The sequence below is a fragment of the Meles meles genome, chromosome 12 (genome assembly GCF_922984935.1).
Source record: "Meles meles chromosome 12, mMelMel3.1 paternal haplotype, whole genome shotgun sequence".
Classification (NCBI taxonomy): Eukaryota; Metazoa; Chordata; class Mammalia; order Carnivora; family Mustelidae; genus Meles; species Meles meles.
In genome coordinates this window covers 65,887,508-65,903,493 of record NC_060077.1, presented here as the reverse complement: position 1 = coordinate 65,903,493, position 15,986 = coordinate 65,887,508, and the positions used below count along the sequence as shown (strand labels likewise).

The window sequence follows — 15,986 nt, the reverse complement described above, 5'->3', positions numbered from 1 at the left end:
GTTGAACACAAGCAATCAGGATCCAGATCTTCTGTTCCTGGCTGTGACTATGTGTTACCTCTCCAATTACCAACAAAAATACGTTGAGCATCTCCTCTGTGCCCAGTGCTTGGTCATACACTATAGAGTCATAAGGAACTGATTAAATATATTTCCTTTCCTAGAAAAGCTTAACATCTAAAGGTAAGCCTGTGTATACCAAACACGTGACTGCATCTAATCATGATACAATTTCACAGTCATAAAATAGACAATAAACACACAGAACATCATCATCACTTGTTTGAAAGATAGGGTCTGACTATGACAATTAGTGATTACTGAAAGCATTCTAAGACCTCTATAATTCAGAAATTTCCCAAAGAAAAACAGACAAAGTAGAAAAGAGCAGAATTTGAAAGAACTCAAATAAGAGGTAGGAGTTTGGACATTTGAAAAAGAATCTTCTAGGATCTTTAATACTGCCATAATTTTTCAGCAAAAATATTTATTAAGTATCTCTTTCATGCTTGGCAGAATCCTTGTGTTTTAGGTTATCCTTAATAAACTAGTGTAAACAAGGATGATCCATGTCCAAACATGACAATGACCTAATCCAAATACCTCCTTATGCTGGAACTGCAGCTGTCAAGTGAGCCGAAACAATTTCTTCCAGCCAGCTATTATTTTCAACAACACTAAAGACCCATCCTTAAGAGCCCTGAGTTACTGGGGCTTTTTTCTTCTCAATTGGTAACATCTCTTCCCAGAATTAAAACCATGCAAGAAGATGGAAGCAAGGAGATAAGCAACAGACATCTTTCTTAATTAATTGACTGTGATTACAAGAAAATAGTGTCTTTTAAGCTGTAGCTACAGAAGTCAGCCTGTGAGACATAGCATCTTCTAAGTCGCAGATTCACTCCATTCAAGCAGCTCAGCCTGGAAAGTAGCCAAATGCGTGCTTCTAACAACTGTGACCATGCAGGGGGCAGGAGAGAGAAAGGAGAGACAGAGTGAGGAAGGGGAATGAAGAAAGAAATGGAGGAGGGAAAGGGGAGGAAGAAAAGACAGCAGACAGAGACAGAGAATGAGAGAAATCGTGGGAGATGTGAGAGTGAAGGATAAGAAGGGAGGGGGGATGCAAAGGCAGATTTTTATTGGAAGCAATTGAAGTGGTTGCTATGAGACCCGCTCCAGCAGAGGACCAGCAGCCAGCCCGACGCTGATGGTTCTTACCTCGTACTAAACCTTTCTTTTGACACAGTTTTAGAGTTGCTTAATATCTGAGCAAGCACCTGACACGGGCGACTTTTTCTTTCTTTTTTCTCCTCCCGTCTCTCGGGTAAGATGGAGGTAGAAAACGAAGCCAGCTGCTCCCCCAGCCGCGCATCAGGCGGGTCCAGAGAGTACAAGGTGGTAATGCTGGGAGCTGGGGGAGTTGGTAAAAGCGGTAAGTTTTAATACCAAATGCTGGGGACGGAGGGAGCTCTGGAGAGGCAATTCTATAGAGTGAATAATGATGATAATGATAATAATAATGCCGTCGGGGGCTAGCTAGCTGTAGCAATTAAATACAAGTATCTGACAAGATGTTTAAAAGTAATAAGGACTGTTGAAAGATGTAGACGAGTCAGGAGAATGGAAAGACAGCCAGTGATAATGTACAGAACTTAAAAAAAGATCTCTTTTTTTTTTCCCTTTGATTTTCTGCTGGGTGATATTTGATCTTAATTTATATGTCCTTTTAAAAGTTAATAACATGATATTTATGAAATAGCCATGGTATCGGAAAAATATGCTCCTGTTCCCAAAAATACAAGAAGAAAGAGGTGCTACTAATAGTCAATGAAATACACAAACACAGGCACAGACACGGACACAGACACAGACACACAGGCAGGATTATCAATGCTGAATGTTGTATTTGTTTCTTTGATTAGGAGCTTCCTGTCCCCTTTTCCTTGTCTCTGATCTGACATAGTATGGTGTGGTCTTTGAAAGCCATGAAGAAAGTTGTTTTTTGAAAGTGACAGGGGTTGAAAGAATGGTATTCTTTGTGGGACCTGTGCAGGTAATCAAACCAAATTTTGTGGTTAACAGGTTTAGAAGAGAAAGCTACATGCTTAAAGGGATATGGGATGTTAATGGCGGTAAAGACTGGTAAATTTGTCTTGCTACATTAAAAACAACAACAACAACAGAAGTTGTCAGTGGTCAGGTTTCTTGAGGAGCTCTAAAGGCCAAGTATAACAAATTCAAACAATAGCTAGGTAACAGTGTTTGAGGCTGATCAAATGGTGAATATCTTGGGGCTATGGTTATCACTAGAAAATAAAAAGGTAAATATAAATTTTTATATAAATTCAGAAAGGGGATACATCTGTGGGGATGCCAGAAACCACAAGAAGTATTACAGTTAACATAGACAAAAATATATACATATATCTGTGTGTGTGTGTGTGTGTGTGTGTGTGTGTATTTCTTCCATAGTTTTGTGCTTGACAAAAAGTATCAAAATTGAGGTCAACATTCTTGGCATAAGATATATCCCTAACCCAAAAAAAGCTGATAACTTTGGTAGTGAGTCTACAGGTGGTAAAGAAAAGTTGATCAGTGAAGAAAGGAGAATAAAAAGTGAGACTCTAGAAAGACAACAAAGGTAAAGAGGTTAGAAAAATAGGAAGAGACATAAAACTGAACACCCCTCACATCACCTCCCACCAAAAATAAATAAATAAAATATAAGGCATTACTATAAGAAGAAAAGAAATAGGTGAATCTGGATTTGGTCAATCACTAAATGCTTGGTCTAAGTGAGAAAAATAAGTCATCTCTTCTAAGAAGGAAATGTGAAGTAAAAAACTTTGCAGCTGCGTAGGAATGAGGAGTTTTCTAAAAGCTTTTCTTTTCTCCTTCTTTTTTTTTTAATGTAATGGTTTGAAGGGGGAAGAATCAAAATAGATGAGGATTAGAGAGGGAGGGACAGAAGGAGGAAGGATAAAGAGAAAATACTCCATGAAAATAAAACTCTCTTTTGAAAGAATATAGTTGGTCAGACACAGGAGGAAGAATAATGTGAGAATAAAATAGGAGAGAAATAGCTCTAATCAGACCAATCAACAGAAATGCCACCAATAGTCTGTGAGGTCAGAGAGATGCTGCAAAGATCCCACATTGTGCCTATGGATTTCTTTTGCTTGCTGGCTGGGTATTTTCCTGTTTCACCAGGAGCTTCGGGGATGTGGGAATAGTGTGACTGGTTTTTAGTCATATATTCCATCGTAATGAACCATGGAGACAGATATAGGATAGGGCATCCTTCAGCAATATACCTATCCTGGAGGTGATATTATGTCTACTGTTTTGACTTTCTCCATATACTGTTTGTACTAACGAGTCATTGTCACCTTCTCAATAACCAGGCATTTTCAACATCATGAAATGTTGGTAGAAATTTTTGACACAACAAAACGCTGGGTCGCAACCTGCACTGTGTACATCAAATCGTTGAACAAAACTTTTCCAGTGTGATTAACACAGGAGTAGCCAGCTCACCTCGGAGATGGTTAAACATAAAAGAGGGTTAATAGTTCTGCTGTGCTGTTACTTCAGAGAGAATAGAACTCATAGGACAATTCCAGGTCTAAAAAATGCCGTGTTTGTGGCTAAATGTTGGGAATCAGAGTGATGGAGTCAAACCTTCCTCTTGGGCTTTGCCCTGTGACTCATTTGGTGTTAACAGTATATAAATATTCAAGCACTGATTCTCACCATTAACCTCTTTTGAAAGTTTAAACATTTGCTTTCAAATGAACTAAAAAAAAATTTTTTTTAATAAAAAAGCCACTTTTTCTATTGCTGAATATCTGGATCAACAGAGCCCCAATTTACTTTTCTTCCCACAATTTCAATGGTTTATATGAAAGAATTGTACAAACCTATTAAGGTGGGTTGTATGAGGGGATTTCAAGGAGAAATTTGCTGTTCTGAAGAATCTAAAGAAGATGTATGAAGCGATCATCTGTTTCTAATTCTGAGTCATTCTGAGTCTGCTTTGAACATGAATGAGAAACTCAATTTATTGGAACCATAATTTTTAAAGGAACAGAATCCTGGAGATTGTCTATGCTTACTGTGAAATTAGGTTTGTCTGTTTTTTTTTTTTTTTCTCCCTATCCATATTTTACTAAGACATCCTTTAGTGAGTAGGAAATTTTGAAAGGATTTGAAACTTCACTGAAACAGAAATTCCCACAAGATTTAAAATGTATGGGTAAATAACTATACTGTGTTTGAGAAATCTCAAACCACCAATCAACAAGTTATTGAGCAGGCACTATGCATGGGCCCTGTGCTATTTCCCACTGAGAGGAAGCAAGAAGGCAGTGAACATTCCTGTGGCAGATATGGACACATGGTTTTCATGATAATCTCCAGTCTTCACAATCTAAATAGCTGTTGTCAAAAGACTGAATCCCAGGGTGACCCCTTGTCCTTGGTCACAGAGGTAATGCTAAGATTTCTGTGATGTTTTACCTGACTCTTCTACATTCTATTTGACACCCTAGAAAGAAGAACAAAGAGTTCTACCACTTACTATCAAGAAGAAAATAGGGTGCCTGGGTGGCTTAGTTGGTTAAGCATCTGACTCTCAGTTTCAGCTCAGGTTATGATCTCAAGGTCATGAGATTGCGCCCCATGTGGGGCTGTATGCTGAGCATATGTTTGCTTGGGGTCCTCTCTCTCCATCTGCTCCTTCCCCACCCCTCATATGCTAGCTCTCTTGCTCTCTCAAAGGAAGGAAAGAAGGAAAGAAGGAAGAAAGGAAGGAAGGAAAGAAGGAAGGAAGGAAGGAGAAAATAGGCCTGTTCATAATGCGTTCTCTACTTGAATGTTATATCTAAGAGAGATTTCTACTCTCTTGACTAACACCCTCATTTACGTATCTATACCTTTTTCTTCTTTTCATACAAGGACACAAACATAATATTTATATTATCTATAAATGAAAACACATTGATATCATATTTATATTTATATAATTGAAACGTATACCTAATATGATCCAAGAATGTTACAAGTACTGAGAAAACAGCAACAAGGAGGAGTCCCCACCTTATTTGAAAGATGGAGGAACCCAGGACCGGAAAGCTAAAGGGACTTGCCAAATTCCTGCCAGAGCTGTGGCAGAGTCACATCTAGAACACAGCCCTCCTGACCCCCTTGACCCCTGTTTTTACTCTATACCCAAGTTTTTACACAGGATACTGTAAATAAAAATTGGATCCATCACCCAAAGAATTTGAATTAGGCACATTCTAGCCTCCATCTCTTTGTTCCATTGCCTACCATCCCTTCCCCTTCCTCAAAGCAGAGAAAAATAAAATAAAATCTCACAGCTATGGTTTAAGAGTTTAATGGAGTGTAAACAATCCTAGTAGCTGTTTTTTGTTTTGTTTTGTTTTGTTTGTTTGTTTTTATTTGTCAGAGATCACAAGTAGGCAGAGAGGCAGGCAGGGCGGTGCGGGGGGGTGGGGGGGTGGGGGGGTGGAAGCAGGCTCCCTGCTGAACAGAGAGCCTGATGCAGGGCTGGATCCAAGGACCCTGAGATCATGACCTGAGTCAAAGGCAGAGGCTTTAACCCACTGAGCCACCCAGGTGCCCCACTAGTAGCTGTTTTAAGCATGAATCTTTCTCTGTCTCTGTAGTTTGAAACATAAAGGCTTTTCCTCCATGACAGAGCATGGCTAGTGTCTGCTTTCTTCCCCTGCATTCCCATCTGGTTCTTCCAGCTCAGACTCAAATTATTCAGCAGATCTTATCCAATAATAATAAGATATTATCCAATAATAATAAGATCTTACTTTCCAAGGTACATTTTTCTTACTCCCTTTTATGATCTAAATTGAGGATAAAATAATTTGAGGCAAGAGGGTCATCTATTCCCTCTGTTCAGACAAGACATCTGGGGCATAGAAGTATTGATTTTTGTCCAAGAGTATGCAGAAGGAAATAGGAAATAGGAAAGTAACTCACGTTTTTGAACTTGAAATTGTTTTCCATCAGATTTCATGAGAAAAGTAGAGAACGTATTTGAGTATCAGAGGAGACTGACATGGACTTCTCTACTCCCTAGGACACATTTGGGGATTAGCTTGGTGAAATCTTGTCAAGGGTGAAGTATGTTTGAAGCAGTTGTGAGAAGGTGTTGTTCCTCACTGCTATTCCAGCCATGACACTGCCCTCCAGGACCTCACCATCTCACAGGGGGGAATATATTGTATACTACAAACTGATAAGTTTATGTTAGGCCTCTGACATAAGAACTGTGGAAGCTCAGGGTAAATGGTGGCTAAATCTGAATGCAAAAGCTAAGAAGAAGTCTCAGCAGAGATGATACTTGCCTTGTGTATTAAGGAATGAACAGGATTTCCTGAAGTTGAGAAGGAAAAGTCCAGAGAGAGCAGGGGATGGAGAGGGAAAGAATTGAACAGGAGCAGGGCACACGAAGAGAAAAGACCATGTGAAGGCTATCACAATACTGGAGGGATCTTGATAACTTGGTATCTTTGGGGGTATTTGGAACAATCTCCCCTGAGTCATACTTTCAAACTATCTCAGAAAACTATAAAAAGTATGACAAAATGAAGCAAATGAGCTGAAAGCATGAAAAGGTTTAGAGGACTCAGAATTCATTAGAGTGCATCCATTGTGAATTTTTTTTATTAAGAGGAAACTCCTTTGTAAAATAGGCAGTCCTGCTCTGCCCCACACTCTCCTGCGATTTGTCTCTTTCATACATTGAGTTTTGTGAAGCAGGGTTTTATAAAATGAGAGCAATAATAGTATTTTCTGAGGTAAACAGAAAGCAGCTCAAAACCAATTCCTTCAATCACAATGAATTGGTATAAGCAGGTCGAAAATCGAGCCTTTATCTGATGAATTAAATCAAGGCAAACAACCAAGTGCATCATCCCTGTCCCTAAGGCTCTGCGTTTTACCTCATTAGCAGAACTTTGGATCTGACACAGCTGAATAATTGCCACATCATGACCATGTGTTATTTGAACCCTCTAAATTGCAAAGGCAAAATAAAAAATAAACAAGGGGAAAATGGAAAGATTTCAAGACTCAGCGGCCGTCTGCTCTCACCCTTAATCATCAACACCCTCATCATACTGCACGTCGTCACTCACCACAGTCCTGTCAGCAAGAATCGGCCAAGTGGTCCAAGAAAGGCTCAGTAGAAAAGTAAATTGGGAGCCACTGGCCCAAAGGATGATTGAAAGTGTAATTCAAGTAAAAGATATTGACAAACAATATTTCCAAGATTATATCTTTTATTATTGTGTGATATGATATATGATAAAAAATATATAATATATAATATAATATAATATAATTCCAAGATATATGCAGTCTATAGATTTTAAACTGATTAAAAAAGACTTAGTACCACCCTATGTCCTTATCAGAAAAAGGGCCTGGAGTTGAATACACTTGTATTGATCCCTGACTCCCATATGCTGCTTTCCTTTGGAGCCCCATTGGCCAATGATCTGTTGCATTCACCTGACCCCATTTATGCCTCACATTGATCTTGGGAGGTAGACGTTAGTGTCTGCACTTCATACATGAGAAAACTGAGCCCACAGAAAAAAGTAATGGGCCCAGAGACACGGAGATATGAAACGACGAGCCCGAGGCACTCACACACCTATCAGTTCAGTGCTCACACTGTTTTCATTTTCCCACGTGGAGAGTTTTCATTGTATTTCTTGAGGAGATGGTACAACGGACCTGAGTTCTGACTTCAGCTGAATCTTCTTAGATATATTTCAGACACCAGACAAAATCATAGATACCAAAGTACATGGCAGATTTTAATTTTGTATAGAAACTACAGAGTGTTACCTTGATTAGGTGCAGCGGGAGAGGCATGGGATGTTCTGATCCAACAAGGTGTAGGCACCAAGGACATCTCATGTTCTGGTTCTTTCTGAGGCCCCTGGGGGCCTTGTCCACATGGAGAAGTGATAACAAGTCCCTCAGCTTGGGAAAATCAAGTAACTTGGTAATAAGAGATTATTAAAAACTGGGATTCTGTTAATGAAGAAAGTAAATGGGATAAATATATCAGTAAATACATCAGATGGATTTTTGAAATCTCTTGGGTGCTGATCTGTTTTAGAGAGAATGTTTTCTCTATGTATGTATATTACAGAGTAACTGAAAGAAAGTCCAGTTCACAAATGGGGTATAACCTTCTCTGTCCTTTTATTTAATAAGAATGGGGAGGGTGTGTATCTGTGTATATCTGTGTGTCTAGACCTATGAAGGGCCCAGAACTGTTACCAAGAGTGACCACCCCCACTCTGTCTAGTGGAGTGAAAGGGATGTGTGGACAGAGAACTGTCGTGCAATGTGGTAGGTGCAAAGAAACAGATGTACACATGGTATTTTGAAAACACTGTGCACTGTGGCTCAAGAAGTGAGAAGATACTCCCATACGGAGCTTAGCCGCTCAGTTACAGCTCTGGTACCAGAAGCCTCCTGAATTCCTGGATGGTGGATTTTCCCAATAAATCGTGATGTCTCTTGTAAACCAGCATAAAATCTTCTCTTAATTGGAGGTTAGGCTACTGATGGGGTGACTATTGTGTGTGTGTGTATGTGTCTTTGCAATGTGGTGGCGTCATGAGTATATGTACACTGAGGGAGGGCAGTCCTCTGCAGTGCTTACAAGCATGCTGGAAACTCTCTGATCACTGGATTTGGCTGTTATTTACAAAGCCCAGCAATGTTCTCAACTCACTCCTTGGGGTTTGCTCATAAACGTCAGCTCTCTGACGACCATCAACAAGCAGTGCCATCTGCTCTTCTGGTTCATCAGTGGGGACCAGCTCAGTGTCACTACTGACAATTGTGCCAGGATATCTGTCCTGCCCTTTCTGCCTGCTCTGCCAATAGCATCCCATCAGCATTAGAATAGGGCCTGTTCTGGTCTCCATACTCGCAGGTACTTGAGCATCCTGCCGCAGCCAGGTGCACTGGAGAGAGAGCAGTAGGTGCCAGAGTCTCCCTGGAGTGTGTGTGAAGCCAAGAGCAGGCTAGAGGACATTGGAGGAAGCTGAGGATGTTGCTTTGAGAAAGGAATTGGAGGATGCACCAGGTTGAGAATCCCAGGAAAAGAAATCTGTACTTGACCTAGAACAAGGTTGTAGAGAAAATTGGTGGTCTCACAGCAAGACACCAGACAAGGATTTTTTTGGGGGGGGGGGAATGAGTACATTTGTTTTTTTTTATTTCTTATTTTTTTCTATAAACATATAATGTATATTTATCCCCAGGGGTACAGGTCTGTGAATTGCCAGGTTTACACACTTCACAGCACTCACCATAGCACATACCCTCCCCAATGTCCATAACCTCCCTCCCCCTCTCCCAACCCCACCTCCCCCCAGCAACCCCCAGTTTGTTTTGTGAGATTAAGAGTCACTTATAGTTTGTCTCCCTCCCAATCCCATCTTGTTTAATTTATTCTTCTCCTATCCCCCTAGCCCCCCATGTTGCATCTCCACGTCCTCATATCAGGGAGATCATATGATAGTTGTCTTTCTCCGATTGACTTATTTCACTAAGCATGATACCCTCTAGTTCCATCCATGTCGTCGCAAATGGCAAGATTTCATTTCTTTTGATGGCTGCATAGTATTCCATTGTGTATATATATACCACATCTGCTTTATCCATTCATCTGTTGATGGACATCTAGGTTCTTTCCATAGTTTGGCTATTGTAGACATTGCTGCTATAAACATTCGGGTGCACGTGCCCCTTCGGATCACTATGTTTTTATCTTTAGGGTAAATACCCAGTAGTGCAATTGCTGGGTCATAGGGTAGTTCTATTTTCAACATTTTGAGGAACCTCCATGCTGTTTTCCAGAGTGGTTGCACCAGCTTGCATTCCCACCAACAGTGGAGGAGGGTTCCCCTTTCTCCGCATCCTCGCCAGCATCTGTCATTTCCTGACTTGTTAATTTTAGCCATTCTGACTGGTGTGAGGTGATATCTCATTGTGGTTTTGATTTGTATTTCCCTGATGCCGAGTGATCAGACAAGGATTTTTAAGTGGTTTGATAAGTTGTGTGGTAGGAGAAGAATGTCTTTGTTCAGAAGACGGCTGGTACAGGGAAGGCTTGCTCAGTGTCTGGGTAGTTACTGACTGACTGGAGCAGGAAACCTGAGAGAGTCGATCACTTCTTACTTTCTCTTCACACACTTTAAAATGAGAAAAATGTCAGTGTTGTGTGTGCTGAAGCCTGTGTGCACTCACCAGGAGGGATGATTCTCATTCTGTCCAAACTATGTCTTTCAGTTTCTTGCCTCAATGAAAATAATATGGATTTTGGAGTCTCGAATGTGCCTGATTCTGTTCTAAGTGCTTTATGTATATTATTTCATGGAATCCTCCAAGATACTGCAGTGTAGCTGGGGTGATTATCCTTAGATTACAGAGGAGAGAAGTGAGGCTTGGGCAGGCTGAGCAACTCATGCGGGAACCCAGAACCTGTGGTCACCGTGTGGGAGTCAGCCTCTGCCACATTCCATACTCTGAACCGTCGTACACTAGACCACTCACCATCCCACACTCTCCACCTGCCCAGAATCTGTAGGATGATAGGATGATGCCTCCACATAGAAATTATGACAGAACAATGTGAACCGGAGGCTTGAGCATGCAGAAACACAGACTTGTGTCTTCTCATCTGTGAATAAAGGTTACACCAGTACCGACTGCAACGGCTCACACTTGAGTATGTATAACCAAACCTCGCTCACGACAAGTGCCAGATAATGCATGTAATATAAATGGATAATTTGTCTTTAACTAACTTGTCTTTAATAGCATTTGAGCTTGCAGGGATCACTGAAACTCTGAGTCTCTGTTTTCCTCACCCTAAAAAAGTGACATAATTTAAAATTACCTCAGCAATTTGCTACATAGATATTAGAAAATAGTAATTACAGTGATATATATATATATAGTGGTATATATATAGTGATATATAATTATATATAATATATAATAAGTATTATACTGATATATATATACATATGTATGTATATAGTGAATTATAGTGCCCAAGATATTCCATCCTTATTAAATCTGTTGCTTGCTGTCCACCATCCTTCTCTCCTTCCCTTCCCCCCTCGCCCACAGCTCCACCTGGGGCAGTTCACCTTAGCAGGGTGGGGGAGAGTGATGGCAGATTTTTCAATGGATTCTAGGAAAATGCAATTTGGGTTGAATATTGTTAATGTGTCACTGTATCTCCACTTGCTCTATGCCTGTTCTTGCTCTCTATATCCTTCTATTGATTAGCTGTGGCTTTAGTCTCTTGAGTAGCAATTTCACTGACAATAATAATGGTGCTTTGCTAGTTACCCTAGTAAACAATCCCTGTATTCATCCTAATTGACCCATCACAGACACACACACACACCACCCACTGCATCAGGAAGAAAGGATTTGAGATTTGAGGACAATGTCCTGGCCTGCTACACTAGCCACACAGGGGCTGCAGTTCAGAACAGAGCAGACCTGTGCCTGAATTGGGACTGAAATTTGTTTCTTTAATACATGGGTTGTTTTAATAAATTGTGAACAACAAGATCTTCCCTTTGTTCTCCATAGTAGCAGCATTGCTACATTGAAATGGAGAGCTCTGTTAAATGGTTGCAGGAACAGCTAATAGTAAGCTACATGTATAGATTTTTGTTAAATGGAAGAAGTCAGATTCTTTATTTAGAAGCACAAGGGGCACATCTGTGATGTGAAATTGAATTGTACTTTAACTAATTGGTCTCCTCCCATCATGTTTTAACCCACATGGACAGCCCACTGCTTTCTGCTCCCCATTTCACCATCAGGGCAGTTGTCCATTTTGCTTTTCTCTTCTCCTGCTCAAATGTCTTCAGTGGCTTGCCCATTGCCAATGGCTGACATCCAAAGTCCATAGGACTTCTGATGTCTGGGACCACATGGGGCTAATCACCAAGGAGGCAGCCCCAAAGCTCATCATGTAGGGAGCGATGTTGTGTTGGATGGCATAGAAGAATCAATCCAGACAGGGCAGAAATTTGGGGACCAGGGAACTGAAACAAATGTCAGAAGTCAGGAGGGATCAGTGAGGGGTTGAAGTAGAAAATCAAGAATACCTTGTTAATGAAGTCTGATGCAGTACAAGCACAAAGATCTAGAACCAAGGTTACAAAGGTCAAGATGGTGCAGAAGATGGTGCAGTGTTATTTTATGTTGGTTCTGGTATGAGAGGATTTCTGGCACTTTATCTCTCATTTCTCTCTTGGTCTCACTGTCTCTCTATCTCTGTCTGTCTCTCCCCCTCCCTCAGTTGGGAGCTATACCCTGATCAAAAAGACCTATACCTACCAGACAATCTGTCTTCTAGACAAATTATTCCACTTTTACCCCTCAGATTCTGGAGGCTTCTTCCCGATAGTCTTCACATAATTATTCCAACATAACCTCTCTCTTTCTTTCAGTTTCTCCAGTTTAATCTTTCCTTCAGATTCTGCACAAGTATTTTCTGCTCCTTCAGATCATCCCAGTCTACTCCAATCTTGCATCTGTCCCCTTACATTTAAAATTCTTTCTGACTGTTCATTTCATCACTGCTCACAATTACACAGGTTCTTCTAGTGTCTGGTTTGTGGTCTTAAAATGTTATTTAAATCTTGCATTTTTATGTAACTTGCAGTCTTTTTATACTTTCTTTCCCTATCTTGAATGCAAATTCCTGCAGGCTAGGAAATAGATTTTATATTGTCTTTTCTCTCCCGTGAAGCCTAGGGTAGTAAATTCTCAAAAATATTTATAAATTCAATTTCCTTATTTCGTCTTTGAGAAAGGACAGGGAGTAAGACACCACACTTATGTAGTGAAATAAAACTAAGCAACATCCTAAAATTCTGTGATGCAAAGAGCCCTGGTTATAGAGAAAGAAACTGGAACCAATAAAAGCATAGTAGGTATGTGAGTGGAAAAGAGGCCGTAGTTTGGGAGGAGCCTAGGCTCAGGCTAGCATGAATACTCTTTGATGACAATGGACTTGAAGATGAATAAGCCCACTCAATGTTTAGGATGCTCAGTAACACGAAAAAGTCAAAGTCAGTCTTTGGACCAAAATTTGGCAGACAGGCAAGAATAAGTAAAATGTGTGTGCCATGTTGCAAGAAATGATGGTGTGCTAGGCAGATACTGTAGAATCAGGAACAGCACACATTCCTTGAAAGCCAAATGACAGGGACAGTTGGCAGCTGAACACAGATAAGACACTGAAAATAACTCATGTTTTATTTACCAACCCATTTTCCACCAGATACCAGGATGAAGGTAGGGTGGAAGAAATTTATTTTATGAAATGTTCTCAGGGGCATCTGGGTAGCTCAGTCAGTTATGTGTCTGCCTTTCTCTCAGGTCATGATTCCAGGGTTTTAGGATGGAGAACCACCTCAGGCTTCCTGCTCAGCGGGGAGTCTGCTACTCCCTCTGCCCCCCCTCCCCTTCTCCCTCCCCTTCCCCCTAATTTCTCCACATCTCCCTACCTCCTCTCTCTCCCTCTCCTCCTCCCCTTCTCCTTTCTCTTCCCTCTCTGCCTCCCCTGCTTGTGCTCTGGCTTTCATGTAGGTACTCTCTCTCTCTTTCTCTCTCTCAAATAAATAAATAAAAATACAAAAAAAGAAAGAAAGAAAGAAAGAGAAATAAATAAATAAATAAATAAATATTCTTGGAACACCTTAGTAAAGAGCCTGTAGAACTTTCTTACTCCTGCATTTTTTCAGTTCAATATGCTTATTAACATTTCAGTGAAAAATTATTTCTTGATTAACACTGAGAAAAACTAAGTTAGATTGTGATTATAACTCTGAATTCTAAAGCAACCACAAGTTTCCACATATTTTTCCTCTGAGGGTGAAAATCATCCCAGGTCATGACTTAATTTTGACAACCTCTGCTCTAAAATGAAGGGAAAGAGGAATGCTAAAGGAGAGCAGACAGTCACAGAATCAGGTTGTAATTAAGGTATCACATTTTCTTTCTGGTTTTAGGAAGCTCTAAAGTCAAGAAGACAAGATCCATTTCATAGGTAAAATTGTTGCTGATATCAAAAGAAAAAAAATAAAATTTTCTGTGCCCACCATCACTTTTTTCCCCAATGTTTACCTACTTACTTCTTTCTACATGTTTGGTTATAATGAAAGAGCATAAGTAATCTAATATCAGCTTTCAGAATTTCTTGAGTCCCATGCCACAGACATTTTTAATATTTTTCTGCCCTTCAAATATGTATCTTCCACTTTCTTCATTCATCACACAAAAGCAAATGGAAAACATTTTTACATAGAATACTCTGCTGTGACAAGCACACAAGTTATCTCCCTCCCTGAGCTTATTTGCATTTTCCTTGAGTGTAATTCTAAGATAACCCAGCACGTTTGAAGCAGTATGGACTCTGAAGATGAATAGACTTGCATTGAAATTCAGTTCTGCTACTTATAAGGTGAGGGACTTTGCTGATTCTTCTTTTTCTTCTTCCTGATCTCTTCATGTTGGAGGATCCAGGGTTTATTCCTTAAAACTCACCTCATCTTTAATTTCTTAGATTATTTCATCCACCCTGTGGCTGTCTTTATATATCTTTGTATCTTTAGAGGAAATTAAATTAATTGTATATGTAGATTAAAACCAGGAGACATCACTAACATGACTAAAATTAGAGACTAACAACACCAAATGGAGACAAAGATGTAATAGGAGTATGAATTAGTACAATCACCATGGAAAATGGGTTGGCACTATGTATTAAATTGAAGAAATGCATAAGTTGGCCATATGATCTGGCAATTCTATTTCTAGCTATATATACCCAGCAGAAACTCACACATGTGTGGACCAAGAGGCATGGCCAGAGTGTTCAGAGTAGAATTATTCCCAAAGTCCCCCAATTAAAAGTTGAAATCCCCAAAATGCTCATTTGTATCAGAGTGAATAAGTCAATTGTATTAGAATAAATTTAACATTAATTTTATATAAGGGGTGCGTGTGTGTGTGTGTGTGTGTGTATAACAAAGGAAGGAACACCCATAAAATTTGAATATTATTCACCTGTTGAGGGAGGGTGGGAGGAGGCAGTCCTTGAGAAGTGCACAAGGAACTCTGCAGTTCAGGAAATGCTCTTGTTTCCAGGTGGGTGGTGGTAGCCTAAGTGTTGGCTTTGTGATCCTCCATAGAACTGTAAAATTTTCTTTTTTGTACCTTCTTAAAGTATACTAAATTTCATAGAAGAAAAGATTCAAGATGGTTTAAAACATTGTTTCTCCATTCTAGACTTCCTTCCTAAACTCCAGTCCTGTATTCAACTCTCCACTTGACATCTTCCTTAAATAGCTAATAGCAATTTCCAACTAAATATATCTAAAACTACACCACTGATATTCCCAGACTTGTTCCTTTTAAAGCTTCCCTCATATCAGCTGATGCCACCTTCCTCTTTCTAGCTGCTCAGGCCCCAAATCTTAGGCTACCATTGCTCCCCTCCTTCTCTCATGCTTACATATATAAGTCATAAGTCCTTTTGACTTTATCTTTTACATGTATCCAAAGGTCTCCTTTTCTCAAAATTCAGCTATTACTACCTTGGTCCCAGGTACCATCTACCATCTGTCACCACCCTGGTCCCATGTACCATCTACAATCTGCAGGATTCTCCGAACTCTTCTTCATGCCTCTACATCATCCCCTGTCGTTTATTCTCAACACAGCAGCTACAGTGGTCCTTTTTTTCCACATCCTATATATAGGTGAGACCACATAGCATTTGTCTTTTTCTCTGTGATTTATTTCACTCAGCATAATACCCTTAATAAGGCCCATCCATATTGTCTCAAATGGCAGGATTTCCTTCCTTATGGCTGAAT

At 40.0% G+C, this 15,986-nt stretch overlaps 1 protein-coding gene across 2 annotated transcripts in view; it reads left to right on the top strand.

Moving 5' to 3' along the window:
• The first annotated feature begins 1,079 nt into the window (after positions 1-1,079).
• RIT2 (Ras like without CAAX 2) overlaps positions 1,080-15,986 on the top strand; it is a 402,595-nt gene continuing 387,688 nt past the window's right edge. For both annotated transcript variants that reach the window (XM_046025213.1, XM_046025211.1), the window contains exon 1: positions 1,080-1,432. In XM_046025213.1, the coding sequence (XP_045881169.1) occupies positions 1,330-1,432 (103 nt within the window). In that variant the 5' untranslated portion in view covers positions 1,080-1,329. The remainder of the gene's footprint in view (positions 1,433-15,986) is intronic.